The following is a 23,324-nucleotide window of genomic DNA, read 5'->3' on the forward strand; positions in this document are numbered from 1 at the left end:
CCCTCCTTTGTTTTCTGAATTTCCTTATGGCTCGCCATAGCATGCACATCCCAAATTGCAATTCTTTTGGCTACTTCCAAATAAACTCATTTTGAGGATAAAATAACAGGCAAATTTGTTTTGTAAGTTGACAGGCCATAATGAAAATATAAATGGCCATTTGATAAGCTTACTCTAGTCTTCTTCATTATAAAGTAATCATGCATCTTCCTACCACACATAACAAGGCTCTAATTATATAGCAATGTTCAGGAGATAACATAAACCCGGAGGCAAAATGCAAGTGGTATGCTTATGGCATTGGGATCATAAAATGTGCTTATAGCATTCTGAGCACAATTTTAACATTTATTTTTTTACATGTGTAGTAAAAAGAGAAAGCTTAGATGAGAATATTTTATGGTTCCTATTTCACTCTTTAATTAGTCAGGAGGCAGTTCTTCTCTGTGATTTTTACAGTTTATTCTACCCTTAAGGAAGCCTGAGAAGAGAAATCAAGGGAGGCCCTAGGAAATCCTCTGGTAAAATAAATGAGTTCATGACCTGCACTCTGTCCTTACTTCCATACCTGTTCTCATGCTGTTCTTGTTCATTGAGCAGAAGCATGTTTATCTGCAGGGCTGGGAAATTCTCGTGTTGTCCAGGGATGAATTTACCCTCCCCTGACTTAACGTTAATTAATTTTATTTGCTCAGGCTTGCCCAAACTAAGTTTTTCTGGAGCATTGATTTTTAATCTGCAGACTGTAAAACTTCCTGAAATTCCATGATAAATTGTCTTTTATATGTAGATATTTGTTTTTCTGGGGAGAAAAAATCCAGACCTTTATAATATTCTCACTGGGGACCACGACCAACAAAAGTTTAAGAATCATTGCTTTAGAGGGTTTTTGAATGACTTCTCCCTTAGCATTCTACTGTTTGCTGAAAAAAATAGTCTGTAAAGTAGAGAAATACTTCAGCACACACTGAGTGGCATTTGACAGTAGTATCTTGTTTGGGGACATTTCGTACTGGATAGCAATGAAAGGTCTGATATTAAGGACTCTGATAGCTTTTTCCCTTAAATAATGAGTCATGCTGTCATACTGGCAGTGAATTATTTAGTCCCAAATATCACTCATTCTATTCTAGAATGTACTAAGTAAGCAAGTAAATTGGATTAAAGAGACAAAAACATTAAAATCTATTTGCAAAGGTTTTATGATGATACAGCTGCAAGGCTAAAGGAGTCACATAACATTCATCTCCCCATTTTCCTGAAATTTCTCACTTCAAATTTTTCATGAAGAACTAACCACCATGCCAAGCCTATGCCAGTGCAGGCAATTAAGGCTAAAAATATAAGCCTTACTCCTTCACCACAAGGTCTAGACCCATTCATTTCCTTTTTTTTTTTTGGTGCATGCCTGAGTCAACTCATGGAACCACACATTCATTAAAAGAGTTACTGGGGGCTTCCTAGCTATTGTTCCAGCGCTTTAGATTGTAATAGACTGTAATGCTATTTAGCAAGAAGAAACATCAGATCTTGGTGATTTATAAGTTGTGAAAATGAGGGAAAAAGAGAAACTAATATGACATGCATGTTTCTTGCTTTGATAATGGTGAATAGAAACACAATTTAATAAGATAAATAATAAAGGAAGAATATATTAAAGGGTAGGAAAGCACATGTAGAAGCTCCTTAAAATATTTTCAGGGGCTAAAATGCATATTTTATTGCACTAAGAGTTGAGGTTATCTAGCACAGAGGAAAAATCTCTAAGGTTGCTATAATTGCTAATTCTTTGAAGAAACAGTGGCATACATACGTCCACAGGACATAATAGAACTTCACAGTTAGCCATTTTCTGTTTTGAGAAAATCTGTCTTTGTAGTGAAAATTATTCACTCACTGGGATTAGAAAAATTCCTGAGAAGTACCCTTCTCTGAATATTATGTGGTGTCAAGGTCTCAAATTCCCTGGTGAAAACTCCAGTCACCATGTAAATGTGTCAATAGAGAACCCAAGATATGTTATAAGGTTATAATCTCTAATGGAGATGAGACATAGAGGTGAGTCAGCAAGTGAGTATTATTAGTTTCAACCACTTCCCACATTGTTTCAGGTTGTCATTAAGATACCATAACCTGAGACCAATAGTATGTTGGAGCTGGCTTGTAGTGGCTCATGAGAGCCAACTGTTATATCTTCAGAAATATTATGACCAGTTGTTAATCATACACATTATTAAGAAGTTAAATTACATAAAGTCAGAATTAAATAAGTTATATTAAAAACGAAGATGATAAACACTCGAACTCATTACTTCTTAATTATCTTACTACATTTTACTATTATCTAAGCTCTTGAGGTCATTTACGCCTGTCATATCCATATGGTAAAAATACTATACAGTCATGCATCTCTCAACAATGGGGATATATTCTTAGAAATGCATCATTAGCCGATTTTGTAGCTGTGGGAGTATCATAGAGTATACTTATGCCAACCTAGATGGTATAGCCATCTAGGTTGGTATTTATCAAGGTATTTGGTACTAATCTTTTAAGGTCTTTTAATCTTTTAAGACCATGGTCGTATATGCGGTCTGCCATTGACCAAAACATCATTATGGGGGACGTGACTGTATATTGGTATGCTACTATGCATCTTTTCCCAATTCTGCATTGAATGAGATCACAATGATAGCTTGATATTAGTCACGGTGAGAGCATACCACTGAAATCAGTAAATGATACAAATCAAGGGTTAGTGTTTCACTGTTAGATTTAAGATTGCAGAGAAAATGTTAATAATGGAGATTAGACTTAAAAGTGTATTTTGTCTTTAGTCATTATAGTTTAATTAGTATAAAAAAATGAGAAAATATTCTTCTAGTATTTGAAGACTATTATCCAATTTACCAAAGAAAATATTCATCACTGACCACTGATGAACAAGCGATGCTCCAATATACATTTTTGATGTTTCACTTTCATCTTATTGTCAAAATAAGACAAAAATATCAACCAATATTCTTGTCAGAACAACACTTATCTGTAATTGCAGCCATAGTTGGCTATGGATATAGCATATCACAAAAATTAACTAAAGCATTCTATGAAAATTGACTATATGGAATTTACAATAAAGAGTATTGCATATTTTATTATTATTTGTAAATTGTGTTCTACAGATCTTTGATATCAGTAAAGTTTATAATAAATGTATATATGAATTTGTATGCAGATTTTTTTTTCAGTGAGTACTTGTTAAACACCACTGTCTCAGAAATGGAACCAATGGCTTTACTACTTTCATGGTGTCCAAGTAGCAACATTGTGGGGCTAGCTGGCTATATCCTGAAATAATTCAATGAATATTCATGGAATATTCCCTAGCTCTGTAGTCATAATATTAAACTGATATGTTGGAAGCAAACAAGAGGGGTAATTAAAACTAATGATATTATTTATGTGGCATTTTATTGGTTTTATTTATTCTATTGTGTTATATAAAATTTTCTCAAGTCTAATTCACTTCTCAGAATGGGGGATAGAAGAGATACCTTATAATTATATGGAATTTTTAGTTTTCACACATTTTTATATATCATCTCTTTGATCCCCATAAAATTTGTGAATCGATAAGAAAGTATTATCTTAAGAGACACAGTTGAAGATATTGAGGTTTACAGGGAAAACTTTTGTTCAGTGTTGCTCTGCTGTTCCTTGCCAGAGCTGAGAATACAACGTATGACTTTCAGTAGACCTATCATGAAAGACAGCCACTGCCTCTCCAAATAGATTCTCCTTTTCAGTGTAACTGCTGACTGTGTGCTTAATGCCTTATTTCACTCTCCCAGGTAAGAGAAATACAATGGCCTAAAATGGTAATAGCAAATGGCATTGGAGAAAAGAGGTCTGCCATGTATTTCAGGGAAGGATTTTTTTCTTTCTGTGTTCTGAATCCTGAATGACATGTTTAAGATTGCTTTTTGCCTTAATTTATGTTGTGAGTTTCTTTTTATGATTATCAATGAGTTCTCACATGAGTATGCAATCATAATAAGAGTCAAACTCTAGCAATTTCCTGACAAGTTATAAAACAATAAAGTACTCCTAAGTGGTATATCACAGAAGACGATATTTTTATACCTGAGGTGTGGTGACACCTATAAATCATCTAAGCATTTCTCTTGAGATTTTTATTCTCACTTGGAGAAACTAAAGGAAAAATGCATAGAGAAAGTGTCATCCAGAGAAAACAAATGTAACTTTGGGGAAAAAAAAGATCCAGAAGTCTTATAATGCTTATGCAAATAAGAAAAGAGAATGCTTATCTGTTTCAATTCTTCTCTTCCATATTTATACCTTACCTATACTTCTAAAGGTCTGAAAACTTAGCACATAAAAATAAAATATAAATGGCTAATTATGTCTTTTCAAGAAATATCTTTATTCAAATATACGATTTAATTGCAGGTCTAATATATTTGCTATCATGTTCTAAAATGAACCCCTGGGGGAAGGAACAGGATCTAAAATTTAGAAACTCCACCTTATCAGGCATCTCAGAGCTTAAGGAGGAAAAGAGGTAGGATGGAACCTACACTCTCTTAATATTCCTTATACATTGGAACATTGCTGTGCTTCCATTATCAATGTATAGCTGTCAGAACAGGTTCAATATGGATATTTTTCCACCAAGAATCCCACTTGAGAAGGGGTGTAGGGTGTAGGGGAGTGCTCTTCTTTGTTAAAAAAAAAATAACAACAACAGTTCGGGCATTGCATCAAGATGGTGGAGAAGGAAGATCCTTAGCTCGTCCCTCCCACAGACACACCGAAACCACAACTACATACAGAAAAACTATCGCTGAGAACAATCTGAAGACTAGCAGAACAGATCTTCCACAACTAAGGATATAAAGAAAAAACCATGTCAAGATGAGTAAGAGAGGTGGAAATGTGGTCTGGTCAGGATCCACACCCTCCATGCAGCGACCCACAAGTGGGAGGGATATCACAAAGCTGGAGGGAGGTCCTCCTGGAAGTTAGAAAACAATGAAGTACTCCTAAAGGGTATATCACAAAAGACGATAAATTTATACCAGGGGTGTGGCGTAAAAATATACCACAACTGTGGAGGTCCACCTGGAAGAGCCAGAGGCCTGAGCCTCACATGGGGGCTCTTCGGCCCCTTGGGTCATGCACTGGGAAGATTAGCCTTCATAATATCTGGCTTTAAAAACCAGTAGGGCTTTTACTTTTAGGTCTGAGAGAGCCAGAGGGGCATAGGAAACCCACTCTTAAAGGGCCGCACAAACTCACTTGCTCTGAGTCCCAGGGCAAAAGCAGCAGTTTGAAAAGTGCCTGGGTTATACTTGAAGGAAATTCATTGAATTAAATTCATTGAATCAAATCAATAAATATGATACACCATATTAACAAAATGAAGCATAAAAATCATATGATCATGTCAATAGATGCAGAAAAAGCATCTGACAAATTTCAACCTCCATTTATGATAAAAACTCTCAACAAAATGGGTGTAGAGGGAAGATACCTCAACATAATAAAGGCCATATATGACAAACACAGGGTAACATCATACTCAATGGTGAAAAGCTGAAAGCCTTTCCTCTAAGATCAGGAACAAGGCAAGGATGCCCACTCTCACCACTTTCATTCAACATAGTATTTGAAGTCCTAGCCACAGCAATCAGAGAAGAAAAAGAAAGAAAAAGCATCCAAATTGAAAAGGAATACGTAAAACTGTCACTATTTGTAGATGACATGATACTGTATATAGAAAACCCTAAAGACTCCATCAAAAAATATTAGAACTAATAAATGAATTCAGTAAAGATGCAGGATACAAAATCAATATACGGAAATCCACTGTGTTTGTACACACTAATAATGAATAATCAGAAAAAGAAATTAAGAAAATAATCTCATTTACAATTGCGTCAAAAAGAATAAAATACCCAGGAATAAATTTAACCAAAGAGATGAAAGACCTGTACTCTGAAAACTATAAGTCATTGACAAAAGAAATTGAAGATAGCACAAATAAATGGAAAGATACACAATGAACATGGATTGGAAGAATTAATATTGTTAAAATGTCCATACTTCCCAAAGCAATCTACAGATTCAATGCAATCCCTATGAAAATACCAATGGTATTTTTCACAGAACTAGAACAAAGAATCCTAAAATTTGTATGGAATCACAAAAGACACCAAATAGCCAAAACAATCTTCAGAAAGAAGAACAAAGCTGGAGATATCACCATCTCTGATTTCAAACTAAACTACAAAGCTACAGTAATCAAAACTGTATGGTACTGGCACAAAAACAGACAGATAGATCAATAGAACAAATAGAGAGCCCAGAAATAAACCTGCACTTATATTAATTAACCTACGACAAAGGAGACAAGGACACACAATGGGGAAATGACAGTCTCTTCAATAAATGGTGCTGGGAAAACTGAACAGCTACATGCAAAAGAATGAAACTAGACCACTTTCTTATATCATATACAGAAATAAACTTGAAGTGGAAAAGACATAAATGTAAGACTGGAAACCATAAAACTCCTACAAGAAAACATAGGTAGCCAGCTCTTTGACATCAGCCTTAGCAGTATTTTTATGGATCTGTCTCCTCAGGCAAGGGCAACAAAAGCAAAAATAAATAAATGAGACAATATCAAATCAAAAAGCTTTTGCACAGCAAAGGAAACCATCAACAAAATGAAAAGGCAGCCTACTGAATGGGAGAAGAGATTTGCAAATGATATATCTGATAAGAAGTTAATATTCAAAATATATAAATAACTCATATAAATCAATACAAAAAATCTGATTAAAAAATGGGCAGAGGACCTGAATAGACATTTTTCCAAAGACATACAGATGGCCAACAGGCACATGAAAAGAAAAGATGCTCAGCATCACTAATCATCAGGGAAATGCAAATCAAAACCACAGTGAGATATCACCTCACACTTGCCAGAATGGCTATTATCAAAAAGACAACAAATAACAAGTGTTGGTGAGGATGTGGAGAAAAGGGAACCCTCATACACTGTTGGTGGGAATATAAATTAGTGCAGCCACTATGGAAAAGAACAGAGGGTTCCGCAAGAATTTAAAAATAGAACTACCATACAATCCTGCAATTCTGAGTATTTATCCAAAGAAAACAAAAACGCTAATTTAAAAAGACATATGCACTCCTATGTTCATTGCAGCAGTATTTACCATAGCTAAGTATGGAAGCAAACTAACTGTCCATCGATAGACGAATGGATAGAGAATATGTGGTAAATACATACAATACATACTCAGCAATATCCAACAATGAAATCACGCAATTTTTGACAACATGGATGGACCTAGAGGGTATTATGCTACGTGCAATAAGTCAGACAAAGAAAGACAAATACCATATGATTTCACTTATATGTGGAATCTAAAAAAACAAAACAAACAAACAAACAAAACAAAACAGAAACAAACTCATAGATACAAAGAACAAACTGGTGGTTGCCAGAGGGTAGGGGGATAGTGAGATGGGCAAAATAGGTGAAGGAGATTAAGAAGTACAAAATTCCAGTTATAAAATAAATAAGTCAGGAGGATGTAATGTACAGCATAGGGAATATAGTCAATCATGGTGTAATAACTTCGTATGGTGACAGATGGTTACTAGACTTGCTGTGGTGATCATTTCATAATGTATATAAATGTTGAATCACTATGTTGTACACCTGAAATGAATATAACATTGTATGTCAACTATACTTCAGTAAAAACAACAACAACAAACCAAACAAGAATAGAAAAACAAAACAAACAAAATAGTGCCCAAAGATCTTTTGCTTGGTTCATCTTAGCAGAGATGAGACAAAGGAGGATTTTCAAAACTACTTTTCTTTTTTTCCGAGTAAGATTGGTCCTGAGCTAACATCTGTTGCCAATCTTCCTCTTTTTTCTTTTTTTTTTTTCTCCCCGAATCCCCAGTACAGAGTTGTGTATCATAGTTGTAGAGTTGTAGCTCTTCTATGTGGGCCACCGCCTCAGCATGGCTTGATGAGCAGTGAGTAGGTCCATGCCCAGGATCCAAACCAGCAAACCCTGGCCGCCAAAGTGGAAGGCATGAATTCAACTGCTACGTCACCAGCCTGGCCCAAAACTACTTTTCTTGACCACAGGAGACTAAGAAGAAATAAATCACAACTGTACTGATTTCCAAGCACACATTTTTGACGTCTAATAACTAACTTTAATTCTAAGAGGCAGGTTCAAATTCACTAGACTCTGTGGTTGCTTCTGACTCTCCTACATCCCTGTCCGTCAATGCTCCAGAAGGAGCTGGTTTATCTGTGCCCATATCATATGTCCTTAAAGAAGCTGCCTTCCTAACACTTGTCATCTTAGTTCCACTTCCTAGCTGCCCACCACATTCCATTGGTAGACAATCTACAATACACTGGTGCCCTGGCTGCAGGTGAAAATGACTCTCCCACAAATAAGGGAGGGAACCATTTCCTTGCTGGTTAATACATTACGATCCTTCAGTCCATCACAAAAAACAAAACACAACACAGATTACATACCTAATAACAGCAAATTCTCTCAAAGAGACAATTAAACATTTCCTTCATTTTTCAGAGCTAGTGGATTATTTATCTTTTGATAAAAGAAGAAACCCTTTGGTATTATAGAATCTGCTTCCAAGCCATAATTTTATGAAACATCAGAGTTTTCTGTATCTTTTTGCATCAATCTAAAAATTTTGCAACTTTTACTTATATGTAAAAACTAAATTTTCCTCAGGCATTTTTCTAACATTATATGACCCTAGTCAATACATATTATTATTGGTGATAAAAATAACAATTACTATATGTCAGGCATTATGACATACAATTTTTCATTATCTCATTTAATCTTCAAGAAAAATATTCAGGTTACATACCTTGGAAATATTGTGGGTTTGGTTTCAGACCATCACAATAAAGTGAATATTGCAATAAAGCAAGTCACATGAATTTTTTGGTTTCCCTGTGCATATAAAAGTTGTGTTTACACTATACTGTAGTCAAAATGTGCAATAGCATTAAGTCTAAAAAACAATGTACATACCTTAATTAAAAAATGCTTTAGCTTTATTGCTAAACAATGCTCACCATCATCTGAGCCTTCAGCAAGTGAAGGCTTTTTGCTGGTGGAGGGTCTTGCCTTGATGTTGATGGCTGCTGACTGATCAGGGTGGTGTTGCTGAAGGCTGGGGTGGCTGTGGCATTTTCTTAAAATAAGACAACGATTCTGAAGTTTGCCACATTGATTGACTCTTCCTTTCATGAACGATTTCTCTGTAGCATGCAAAGCTGTTTGATAGCATTTTACCCACAGTAGAACTTCTTTCAAAATTGGAGTCAATCTTCTCAACCCTGGCACTGCTTTATCATCTAAGTTTATGTAATATTCTAAATCCTTTGTTGTCGTTTTAACAGTCTTCGCAGAATCTTCACCAGGAGTAGATTCCATCTCAAGAAATCACATTGTTTGCTCATCCATAAGAAGCAACTCCTCATCCATTAAAGTTTTATCATGAGATCGCAGCAATTCAGTCACATCTTCAGATTCCACTTCTAATTCTAGTTCTTTTGCTAGTTTCACCACATCTGCAGTTAGTTCCTCTACGTAAGTCTTGAACCCCTCTAAGTTATCCATGAGGGTTGGAATCAACTTCTCCCAAACGCCTGTTAATGTTGACATTTTTACCTCTTCCCATGAATCAAGAATGTTCTTAATGGCATCTAAAATGGTGAATCCTTTCCAGAAGGTTTTCAATTTACTCTGCCCAGATCCATCAGAGGAATCGCTATCTACGGCAGCTATAACCTTATGAAATGTATTTTTTTCTATAATAAGACTTGAAAGTTGAAATTACTCCTTGATCTATGGGCTGAAGAATGGATGTTGTGTTAGCAGGAATGAAAATAACACTAATCTCATTGTACATCTCCACCAGGGCTCTTGCATGACCAGGTGCATTGTCAATGAGCAGAAACATTTTGAAAGGAAGCTTTTTTTGTGAGCAGTAGGTCTCAATGGTGGGCTTAAAATATTTAGTAAACCATATTGTAAATATATTTGCTGTATCCAGGCTTTGTTGCTCCATCTATAGAGCACAGGCAGAGTAAATTTAGAATAATTCTTAAGAGACCTAGGGTTTTAGGAATGGTAAATGAGCATTGTCTTCAACTTAAAGTCACCAGCTGCATTAGTCCCTAACAAGAGAGTCAGCCTGTCCTTTGAAGCTTTGAAGCCGGCATTGACTTCTCCTCTCTAGCTATGAATGTTCTAGATGGCATCTTCTTCCAGTAGAAGGCTGTTGCATCTACATTGAAAATATGTTGTTTAGTGTAGCCACCTTCATTAATTATCTTAGCTAAATCTTCTGGATTACTTGCTGCAGCTTCTACGTCAGCATTTGCTGCTTCACCTTGTACTTTTATGTTAGCAAGACAGCTTCTTTCCTTAAACTCACGAACCAACCTCTGCTAGCTTCGAACTTTTCTTCTGCAGCTTTGTGCTCTGGATTAGGCTTTGGCTTAAGGGAATGTTGTGGCTGGCTTGATCTTCTATCCAGACCACCAAAACTTTCTCTATATCAGCAATAAGGCTGTTTCACTTTCTTATCATTCGTGTGTTCACTTAAGTAGCATTTTTAATTTCCTTCAAGAACTTTTCCTTTGCATTCACAACTTGGCTAACTGGTGCAAGAGGTCTAGCTTTCAGCCTTTCTTGGCTTTCGGCCTGCCTTCCTCACTAAGCTTAATCATTTCTAGCTTTTGATTTAAAGTGAGAGATGTGCGACTCTTTCTTTCAGTTGAACACTTGGAGGCCACTGTAAGGTTATTAATTGGCCTAGTTTCAATATTGCATCTCAGGGCATAGGGAAGCCTGAGAAGAGGGAGAGGGATGTGGGAATGGCTGGTTGGTGGAGCAGTCAGAACACACAACATTCATCAGTTAAGTTCACTGTCTTATATGGGTACAATTCGCGGCTCCCCAAAACAATTACTATAGTAACATCAAAGATCACTGATCACAGATCACTATAACAAATATAATAATAATTAAAAAGTTTGAAATATTGTGAGAATTACCAAAATGTGACACAGAAACATGAAGTGAGCCAAAGATGCTGCTGTAAAAATGGCGTCGATAGACTTGCTCGATGCAGGGGTGCCACAAACCTTTAATTTGTAAAAAAACACAATATCTGCGAAGCGCGATAAAATGAGGTATGCCTTTACATGCTGTTGTGTTCTTTTCAGATAGGGAGGCTGGGATATGGAAAAGTTAAATATCCTACCAAAGGGTATACAGCCTGTCAGCATTGGAGATACGCCTGATTCTAGTTTCTTTCCTAGAAATTCTACTCATTCCCATTGGGAAGGAAAGGCTATGTGGACAGAAGAAACTTCTTTTCTCATAACCTAGGGAAATCTGATTAATTTTCATTCTGCCTGGCTGCCAATAGAGAACACACATTGTACTGTCTTCCCAGCCCCAATACGGCCATTTTTGACCCAGCAGTGACACCAAACATTACACTGGCCTTTTTTCATGCCCCTTTTGTTCTGATCTACCCTCACCTACAGATCGAATGATTTTATCTGTTCCCTCATGTTAACATTGTAAAATTTGCTTTTACTTCTTTTATTTCATTTTGCACTACTATACCTTAAAACAGTCTTTTCTTTAAAAAAACAAAAACTAAAAGAACTTAATTTTATGCAATTTATAAATGTTACTATCTATGAATGTAGCTGTACATTGCCATCATCTCCATTTACCAAGTAAGAAATATGGATTTTGTTCCTATTTGGTCTAAAGTTTCAGTTTGGGACTCTCTGTAAAGGAATGGCCAGATTTACCTAGAAAGTACATTTCTGTAAAAAGAAAACTTATTCAAAAAAACTTGAAATGAGCTATCATATTTATTAAAAGATTTAGGTGAAATTTTAAAAACATAATTCTAAGGTTTGATTTTCTTGGTAGGCCAAAGTTGAACTAAATATTCTCTAAAGTGTCTGGGGGCTTGCATCATCTATGATAATTCTGCCTTGAAGTGTTTTGGCTGACATTTCTTCTTAATTTCACTATTTTTATTAATTGACATCTTTTGCTTCCCCCCGCCCCCCAAAGCCCCAGTAGATAGTTGTATGTCATAGTTGCACATCCTTCTAGTTGCTGTATGTGGGACGCGGCATCAGCATGGCCAGAGAAGCAGTGCGTTGGTGCGCGCCTGGGATCCGAACCTGGGCCACCAGTAGCGGAGTACGTGCACTTAACCACTAAGCCACGGGGCCGGCCCAGACATCCTTTGCTTTTAATTTAAGATTTCCTCTCCAGTTGGAGGTCCTCACGCTGAATCCTGAATCACCACAAACCCACAGACACTCAAACTTGCCTCTCTTCCAAACAGAACAACATTGTCTTTTAAAAATACCATCTTTGTTATTTTAAAAGGACAGATACTTTTTTCTCTTTAAAACAGTCCAAATGTTACCAATAAACAAAACATGATTTCAGTATCTGAGATTCCTTAACTGATCTCCAGAAGCCTTGATCCTTTCTCCACATAAAACAAAAGAAGAGAAATCTCATACAGGTTCTCCCACTTCTGAAGCCCCCCTGACTCGTCTAAGTTTCTCCTCTTGCTGGATTATAAGATGGGAAATGCTTAAAAAAGATTACAAGTAATATATAGAATAAGATTTAAATCAGTTAATGTTAGAAAACATCTTAAAACTGTTTCAACTGTCACATATTCTCAGATTAAAAAGAAAATCAGAGAATTTCGTAAAAGGGTACAAACTTTCAGCTATAAGATAAATAGGTCTAAGGGTCTAATGTATAACTTGGTGATTATAATCGATAACAATGTATTGTATACTTGAAATTTATGAAGAAAGTAGAACTTAAATGTTCTCACTAATAAAAAAAAAGATAAATATGTGAGGTATGAATGCGTTAACTAGATTGGGGCAATTCTTTCACAATGTATACATACATCTAATCAAATCACCATGATGTACGCTTTAAATATCTTACAATTTTATATGTTAATTATACCTTGATAAAGCTGAAATTTTAAAAAAGTAGAACTAGAAAAAAAATCAGAATTGTCATTATTAAGTGTTTATATCTCCTCTAGTTAAAAGGAATATTGTGAACTTCAATGAGTTATTCACAGAGATACTTTGAACTGGCTTTATTATAAGGTTATGAACATTTTACAAATATAATTCAAATTATTTAAAAGTACAGGTGTTTTTACAATTTTGGGGGGAAAAGTAAAACAAGAAAAATGCTGTCCAACAGGGAAGGTTGTTTGGTCGCCCTAAATCCAAAAAGTCAGGAAAAAAAATTTTTTAATATTTTATTAACACAATGCTATCTCAATTTCTGACTTTTTTCTTAGAGAATACATAGCTAATTATTGTTTTGTAGGAGCTTGAATAAATTTCAAAGACTGAATGAGTCCTCTATAATACAATGCTTATTAGAACTCTATTGAGTATAACCTTTTGCACTTTGTAGTGAGTTTCCAAAAATTCACCTCGCTGTAAAACCAAATTGAGCCTCATTTCTTTGGTTTGAGTTCTGGCAGATAGGAGCAAAGTAAGAACTTTAAGTCAATTATTTTACCTACAGGAATAGGATTAAGTTTCCTATGCGTTCTCTTTCTTTAAGTCATGAGTTCTTCAATTGACATTAAATCATTATATCTTAAATTTCTGGATGTCTTGGTGGCTACAATAATGCTGAAAATATTTACTGTGAATATGTATCTTAAACTGCATATCATGTGAGTAAGTCCAGCTAATGATAAGGCCTGTTTTCCTCAATTAGCATAAGGCCATGGTAAAGATAGTTCTTCTGTTGTGCTTTTTAAAAAGCAGACCAAAATATTTTAACAAGTGACTTATAGCTCTATATACATTTATATGTTAAATATATATATTTGTGAATTAATATAAACAAACTTCTGATCTAGCCATGCCTATCTGTCTACCCCAATATTAAAGAAAACAGCCAGACAGGCAATAGATTCAGAGAAGTAAAACAATAATATGATAGATACTATAAATTGAATGCTTTCCATGGGCTCAGTCCTGTGCTGAGCATTTTACATATTTTATCCCATTTAATCTTCACAAGAAATCTATGAGGTTGGTCCATCCCGTTTACAAATGAGGAAACTAAGGTTCAGAGACTTTAAGTAAATTGCCAAAGCGGTGCCTTACAGCTGGAGTCAAATCCATCTTTGTCCCACTCTGAAGACCATGTTCTCATACTACTCCATGGCATTGTTTTCCCAAACAAAAGCTAAATGATTGACATGAGAACAAATGAGCAGTGTTCGGGCCAACTTTAAGAAGACTACTACAACTCTATTCAGTAAATCACTTCTTCTAGAATGGCCTCTGGATTTGAGAAATTAGCAGTAGGTGGGATAGATTTAACCTTAAATGCACCCTATTGCACCATAATCGCCTAGAATGGCACATACCAGACAGACTAGATTACCAGCTACTAGAGATTAATGGTCAGGGGGTGACTGTGTACATATATGAAAACATGTTCTAAGTGATTTTAAATTTAAAATTGTGCTTAAAATGTTCAGATGGAAAAGAAAGGATTGTGTTGGATGGCAAAATGACTAGTTGAAGTTATACACAGACACGCAGACATGCATTGGCTTAGTTGCTAGATGCCTTTAGGTATAAACTTCAGCATAAAATAAAAGTTCAAAGGTGGTATTGCTATTGGTATGTAATATAGAAGCACGGTTGTCAGAATGAACTTTCCCTCACTGAAAACTAACACACACACACTCTCTCTCATATAATAATGATAAAGATTTACACAGACCCTGAGAAAATTTCAGAATCAGATATTTATTTATCTGTCTTATTTGCAGAGGAAAGGGTGACTTGCTATTCAGCAGAGATATTTGTCAGAAACAAAGAAACAATAAACTGGATAGGAAAAAAAAATGGAGAAGAGTTGAAAAGAAAGGTTACTTCATTGTTCATATGAAATATTTAAGAGGACAAAAGATTAAGAGAAAACTGTTTTATATAGCTTCTATCAGACAGTTACAGTCTTTCAAAAAATAGAAGAACTATTTAGTGTTAAAAAGGCATGAGTACTAACTAGGATATTACAAATTGAAGAGTAAATTATTGTTAAAACTTAAGCAGTGATTGAAAAAAGTTGCATTGAAAAATAAAATAGTCTCTACCTACATTTTTTTTTTTTTTTTTTTTTTTGTGAGGAGATCAGCCCTGAGCTAACATCCGCCAATCCTCCTCTTTTTTTTGCTGAGGAAGATGGCCCTGGGCTAACATCGGTGCCCATCTTCCTCCACTTTATATGGGACGCCGCCACAGCATGGCTTACCAAGCAGTGCGTCGGTGCGCGCCCGGGATCCGAACCAGCGAACCCCGGGCCGCCGCAGCGGAGCGCGCGCACTTAAACCGCTTACGCCACCGGGCCGGCCCCTCTACCTACATATTTTTAACTAAACAAGTTAAATCATGCTATAACTTTCACAACATAATTTTATGAATATACATTTATTCTATTTTTTATAGAAAAAAAGTGTATGAGACTTTTGCTAATCTGTGAACTTTCAGTTACCCCTTTCCTAGATAAAGCCTAAATCAGTAATCCTTAAACTTTAGAGCAGAGGTTCTCAACCAAGGGAGATTTTGCCCCCAGGGGGCATTTGGCAATGACTAGAGATATTTATTGTTGTTACAACTGAGGAGGAAAGCACTATTGGCATCTAGTGAGTAGAGACCAGGGATGTTATTAAACATTCTATAACGCACAAGACAGCATCCCACAAAAAAGAATTATCCGGTCCAAAATGTCAATAGTGCTGAGGTTGAGAAACCCTGCTTTCGAGTAACGTAAGATTCATCTGAGGAGCTTATAAAAAACACAAGTCCTTGGGCACTGCCTCCAGCAGTTGTGATCTCAAGGGTAGATATGGAATTCAGGAATCACCACCAGGTTATCCCCTTCCTTCTTTCAGGTTGCATTTTGAGAAATATCAAACTAAGTACTCAAAGTTCAGGTAATACCACTTGATCATTATCTAACTCATAAGGCTGGTGCCTAAGAGGAATTACCCACTTCAATAGGGGTAGTCATGCAACTACACATTCTAGTTGGATTTCTAGATTTATATCCACAAATGCAGGTTTTGATCAGGAGCAGAGGCATCGCCTGGGAATTTGTTAGACCCTCACAAGCCCCAACTCAGACCACAAACTCACAATCTGCATTTTCATAAGATCCCTAGCTTTCATGAAGCTTTAAAATGAAATAATCAGTCTAAAGTATTTAAATATAATGTCTAGCATAGTTAATCATGGTTAGAGGTGGTGGTGGTGGTGATGGTAACAATGACAGTATAAATAGGGCAGTGAGGAGAGGTTGAAGACTGGAAATCATTTAATAAAAGGATTCGTAAAAAGAGATAAGAATAGTTCTAGAATGCATTAGTTTTCAATTTCTGTGTAACAAATTGCCACAAACTTAGCAGCTTAAAATAGCCATTATTATCACACAGTCCTGTAGATGTCACTGGGTTTTCTGCTCAAGGTATCACACGGCTGAACCCAAGGTGTCAGCCTGGCTTGTCTGGAGGCTCTGGGGAAAAAGCCACTCCCAAGCTTATTCTTTTTGGTAGAGTTCAGTTCCTCCTGGTTGTAGGACTGAAGTCCCTGTTCCTTGAAGGCTGTCAGCAGGGGGCGCTCTCAGTTTCCAGAGGCCACTCACATTCCTTGCCTATGATTCCTTCCACCTTCAGGTCAGCAATAGATCATTGAACCCTTTTCATGCTTTGAATCTTTGATTTTCCCTTCTGCCGCTAGCCAGAGAAAAGTCTCTGCTTTAAAAGGGCTTGTGAGATTAGGTTAGGTCACACAGATAACCTAACCTCCGTTCCTTAAAGTCAATCATCCCATAAAATAACCTCATCGTGCAAGTAAAATCCATATATTCACATCCCCAGAGATTATGCAGGAGGCAGGGAATCTTGGAGGACATCTGAGAATTATTCCTGCCACACAGAGCCACTGAAGTGATGAGCCTCCAGTGGAAGGGCAATCCCTGTGGCATCAGAAAAGAGAAGGGAAGGTGCTGGTAAATTCATAAATCTGGCTGTGGGGGATGTCTGCAAATCTCTTTTTTGTTTGTCAAGTAAGTGTTTAATTTGCTAAAGTGAATGGGAAGGTTTCAGTTTCAAAGCTTTAAGGTGAGTGAAAGTTTTAAGACAGCTGCCACAGGCAATGAGGGAAAAGTTTAACAGGAAAAAATAAATGTTGTTGGACAGGGCTGAGATTCCAGCAGAAGACGGGATGCGCCTCAGAAAAGCAGAAGTCTTCTATACAAAGGTGGGGCAGTCCTGGACTAGAAGTCTCCTGACATAAACGGCGAGAGGAGGAAGGAGCAGCCTCTGCTTCAGTGGGCTGCCCAGAAACCAGCCTTCTCAAAAGAGAGCCCGGTTACCGCCAAGCGCAGGCAAACACCTGGAGGAGAAATTTGCTAACTTATAGTTTCTGTTTGACTATAAAATAACTATGAAGTAAAGAGGATCCCACATCCTTTGAGCTTCAGGATTTTAAATAGGGGCATAATATCACTGAATTAACTTTTTCAGGGACTTTTATAAGCCACCGACTGACACAGTTTCATACATTCCATGGGGCTATAAGGCAAAGGCTGCAGTGGCCTGACTAATGGTGAAGACTCTCTTGAGAGATTCATGGTAATGATGTTCAAGCAGTAGAGAATAGGGGAAAATGATGTTGTCTTTCCTCCCGCTTTATTACAGATAAGAGATTGTGAAGTATGAGACTGGTAAAATCAGTGGGTGACACCTCATTTGTCACATGTTTCACAGGTTCAATAGCCTTGGGATGTTGCTCATGTCCCTCACACCTTTCATCCTGGTGCACATGGCTTCACAACCAAGTGAGAGGGAAAGGTTTACGTCCTGCTTGCGTCACCCGCCTTAATATCAGGGCCCCTACAATAATGCTGTGCTGTTTCATTTTGGATTTAGGTTAATGTTCTGCTTTTGTTTACAGTATAATAACTTTAGAAAATGTTAAACAATTTCCATTATATAAATGTATTCTTTCAATGAAATTAAAAAATCCTATGCTTGAGTTTCAGTAAAACCAAAAATTAGGTGGATTTAAAGAACGCAAGTTTATTATGGTTTTATACAGAATAATCTCCATTTTCCCTGGGTTCAAATTTCTGCCAAGATACTCTTAAAAGTTGTTTTAAGATTTTTTACATAATGTCTTGAAGAAAAGGCTATCATTTGAGAATTAATCAGTGAGGAATAGCAAGACTAAGATTCTCCATGTCTGTTTCCCTTAAGATATGTTCATGAATGTATTTAAAATAAAAAAAAAATACATAAAGCCATGAATGGTGTCTCTAAAGCCATATAAAACAGTTCAAGTCACTATTCACAAGAAGTTAGAATCACACCTGGTTTTGCTGCTTTCTCTTAAATCCAGATAATTTTTGGATTTCGCCTAAATTGGCTCAAGATTGCATATATAAAGCATAATGCATTGGATATCTTTGGCATCTATGCAAAGTTTCCATGGTTGGTTAGCTGTGATTCCCAAGAAAAACATTATTGTGGAAAGAAATAAAGCTAATATTGACAAATGCAAATGAGATAATGTTTAGTAGTTTTAACAAAGTGTTCACCATATGTTAGGCATTCTGGTGAGTTATTTAATTTTCTCAATTCGACAAGAGAGTTACTACCTCCATTTTCTAAAGGAGGAAACTGAGCCTCAAAAACGTTGGACTACCTTAGCATAGTCTAGTAAAAGATGTGGAATTTGTATCCAAAGTCTGGTTCAATGTTTTTCCCCCTGAGAAAAAGTCACGTTGTGTTGCTTCTCTGTTCAAAAGCACCTGGTGGATTCCTCTGTCTCTCAAGAACATCCCAAATCACTATTTCCTCCAAGTAGGTCCTGAGCCAGCTCTCACTTCATCTCTAACACTTACGTCCTGACTCACTCAGTTCCAGCCACTCTCAAGCAAACTCCTGCTTTTCAGCTTTTGCATTGCTGTTCTGTCTTCCTGCATTCTCTTGTCACAAATATCAGCATGGCTTACTCCCTTTTTTCAAAGTTTTAGTCAGGTGTTAGCTTAGACAGGCCTTTTATCATTCTTCCCTTCCCTTGCTTTGTATTCTTCTTGGTACTTATTTATGTATTTGTTTCCTTGTTTGTGTCTCTGTCTCTTCTTTCTCTCTGCATGAGAATAGACTTTGTTTTGTTCAATGGCTCAGTGCTATGTCCCTTATGCTTAGAACAAAGCTTGTCATGCAGTAGTCATTCCAATATTGTTGAATGAACACATTATGAACATTTTACATATCAAACGAGAACATACATTATGTAACTGGGCCCTGATAGTCTCAAATTCAGTTCAGGAAGATTTAAGAGGAATTTGCGACCAACTCTCACTTCAGGGAGAGCTTTACAGAGCAGATATAATTTTCAGGGACAGATTAAAGGGCTTGATTCCTTGATTTTAAGATAATATAAAGGGCAGGAATAAGACTAATATTAGGAAAAGCACTAAGGTTTGGACAAAGTAGAATGTTTACAAGGAGAAAACAGTGAGCAAATTTTCTGAGTTGAGAAGAAAAGAGGAAAAAAGAGAAGGGGCCAGAAATGTGAGGTCATTTAGAGCAGCCTGTGATGGATGGTCATGAAGAGGGAGAGGAGTTTGCACACAATCTAAAGTGTTACAAGCATCTACGGGTGGTAAAGTAGAAGATAAATGACGCAGTGAGAATGCAGATAAGGAATCGCCCTGGCAACATTGCTAACGATTTCCTAGAAAGGGTGAAGCTTTAGGCTACATGGCTGGCAAGAACAGTCTGATAGGCCATGGATTTGAAATGACGTGGGGAGAGGGAGAGAAGGGAAACTAGTGATTCCTTTAGGTGTTACTACAAGAGAGACACTTTTCTCAACCTTTGCAAACATTACCTTTAAATCACTACAAACGCCCATAAGAATATATTAGTTGATATTATTATGTAACTTTTGTAAATAAGGAAATTAGGGTTCAGAGAAAATTAGGGAACTTACACAGAGTCGCTCAGTTAAAAAGGTTCACATCTTGTGTTCAAATCCAGATCTGCCACTTTCCAGCATCCATTCCCTCTATCTCTCATTCAATTTTTCTTTGTTGTTTACATAATTGGAATTTACAAATGTAACATATGGTAAAAGAAGAAAATTTGTGAAATATGCATCCAAGAAAATGCTCAAATATTCCAACAGTGTTTGGCTTTTATTTTTATTCTAGTATTGAGTGCATTTTCCCTTTTATAACACTTGATTGTTCTCATGTCTTCTTTTTTCTTTGCTGGGAAAGATTCGCCCTGAGCTAACATCTGTTGCCAATCTTCCTCTCTTTTTTTTTCTCCCCAAAGCCCCAGTACACAGTTGTATATTCTAGTTGTAAGTCCTTCTAGTTCTTCTGTGTGAGCTGCCACCACAGCATGGCTACTGACAGACGACTAGTGTGGTTCCGCGCCTGGGAAACAAACCCTGGCTTCTGAAGCAGAGCATGCTGAACTTTAACCACTAGGCCATCAGGGCTGGCTCTCTCATGTTGTCTTCTTTACTATACCATCCATCCATTGGAGGCTGACTGTGTTTCTCACATATCTCCACATCTCCAATGCTTGGCACATTTTTAATACACAGAAGATATTCAAATTAATTTCTGTGAAAAATAGTTAAAATTATATAAGCAAGACAATATATGGAGGTATTATAGAGGGATTGCACTAATATCATCACTGCTGTAGAGAAGTTAGCCCGGTCATAAGATTTAGAATACCTAAAGAGATTTGAATTGAAAGTATATATCCTCTATTAACATGTAGATAAAATAGGTAATTTTGAGGACAATTTGTGGCATTTTTCTACCCTCAAGATACACTGCCTTTGTACTCTCTTTACCGACTCTTTTACTCTAACCTCTTTTGCTTTTTAATCCAACCTCTTTGCAAAGGAAGTCATTTGTAATTCATATTTAAAGAGAAAATATATAGACTTTCAATCCATATGATTCAAGTCGAGCATTTTATGATTATCCACATCTGGGTCAAGAAACTGCCTTCTCAGAAGGCTTGGTCAATGAATCATGTCTAAGTTGCATGCTAATCTCCATGAAGATAAGGTTGTGCTTTCTCTGAAGATGAATGGGTCTTTCAAATGGTAACTCTGCAGTTGGAATTTACTGAGAATACAAACTCCACAAAAAGATATTTTCTTTTGCTAATGATGGAACATTTCACTCATTCTTTTTTTATGATGAATGGTTGTATCCATAAATTAAAAACATAGCATAAAGTTGCACATCTATTTTTCTCTCAGATGGCTGCGTTGCATTCTTTTCAAGTTGCTGTGACTTTTGTGGATGTTTTGGGTTATGCTTCAGTGCTTCTATTGTAATGTATTATGTGCTCATTATGGAAAAATTTCATGTGGGTTATTATCAATTGATTCTTTAAAAAATTATTTTCTAAATTCCATAGTGATAAACACTGAAAAACCAAGAACTTAGGATCGGCAGAGAGACCATAAGTTTTATTTGGGAGTTATCTGTTTATTTGTTTTGGCAGGTTTGTGTTTTTATTTTCTGAAATATTTTCAGGAGTGTAAAGATATCAGGTATCAGAGGCAAGCCTCTCCAAACAAGGGATGATACTTTTATTGAATGTTTACTTCCTCTATAATTTGTATTGTTTTTCTGTCAGTTTTATTGACATATAATTTACATACAATATAATTTAGCAATTTTAAATGTACAATTTGATGAGTTTTGACAAATGTGTACAGTTGGGTAACGACCACCGCAATAATAATTCAGAAATTTATATCATCTCAAAAAGTTCCCTAGTGTCCCTTTGCAGTCAGTCTCCTCCTACTCAATTTAGTGGACACTGACAACCACTGAGCTGTTTTCCACCACCACAGTTTTGCCTTTTCTAGAATGTAATGTCGGTAGAATCATATAGTGTGTACTCTTGTGTGTCTGGCTTCTTTCAGTTAGCATAATGTTTTTGAGGTTCATCTGTGTTGCTGCTTATATCAGAGTAGTTCACACCTTTTTATTGGTAAGCAAGATTCTACTATGTGGATATATCATAATTTGCTTATCTGTTTACCAGCTGATGAACATTTTAGTTATTTCATAATTTGGGTATTATAACTAAACCTGTTACAAATATTTCAATACGCGCTTTATGGGCACACATAGTTTTATTTCACTTGTGTAAATATCTAAGAGTGGAATTGCTGGGTTATATGGTAAATGTATGTTTGACTTCATAAGAAACTGACAAACTGTTGCTTCACATGTTCACTAATGTTTGACACTGTCAGTCTTTTAAATTTTAGCCAGTCTAGTGGCTAAACCCTTGCTTTACTGTAAAAGGTCAGATTAGAGAAAAAGTCAGATTAGAGGCAATTATACCAGTTCATGAGGATTACAGCATGCAAACTGACTCCAAATAGACCAACAGATCAGTCCATTTCATTTTGGTTTTTCATTTTGGCTTGGTTTGGTATTTCATTTTGGTTTTAATTTGTATTGCTCTAATGAATAACGATGCTGAGCACCTTTTCACATGCTTGTTTACCATTTATACATCTTCTTTGGTGAAGTGTCTGTTGCAAGTGCCCAGTTATAGGAACTATTTGCCTTCTTACATCATTTATTTTAAAGGTATGCTATAAAGCAGTGTAAATTTGGCTTCAAAAGGTTGACTTTTACCTGCCTGCTGCCCCTTTGGGTCTGCAACCCAAGCAACAAGATCTGGTTGCTGAACATCCAAGGCCCAGACTAACTTTTGAGTACAATTTTGAGAATTAGAGTCTCGAATAGATAAAATAATAGACTTCTTCATAGGGCCTTTTAAATACACATCTAATTCTCTCCTTAAACCTAAAACTATCTCCAAGAAACCCCAGAAAGGGTATTTTTCTCTCCTTTGTTTTTTTTTGCCATGACATATCTGGCAGTAAGGAGTGGTTTCTATGCAAAATTTTGTTGATTAATTTATTAAGAATACTTCAGTGGCTCATTAGTCTATTCCTCATAGTTTCCTATACCTCAAATTGGCATGATTTCTGGATATAATATGTTAATGATTTCTTA

The 23,324-nt window shown here is 36.3% G+C and overlaps 1 protein-coding gene across 3 annotated transcripts in view; it reads right to left on the minus strand.

Annotated features, from left to right (window-relative positions):
- MARCHF1 (membrane associated ring-CH-type finger 1) overlaps window positions 1–23,324 on the minus strand; it is a 433,802-nt gene that overhangs the window by 208,871 nt on the left and 201,607 nt on the right. Inside the window, exon 3 of one of the 3 annotated variants that reach the window (XM_058550298.1) lies at window positions 11,183–11,272. The exons of the other annotated variants lie outside the window; for them this stretch is intronic. Coding sequence (XP_058406281.1) covers window positions 11,183–11,272 — 90 coding nt within the window. The remainder of the gene's footprint in view (window positions 1–11,182; window positions 11,273–23,324) is intronic. 3 annotated transcript variants of the gene reach the window in all.

This window comes from Diceros bicornis, chromosome 11, assembly GCF_020826845.1.
Source record: "Diceros bicornis minor isolate mBicDic1 chromosome 11, mDicBic1.mat.cur, whole genome shotgun sequence".
NCBI classification, from domain to species: Eukaryota; Metazoa; Chordata; class Mammalia; order Perissodactyla; family Rhinocerotidae; genus Diceros; species Diceros bicornis.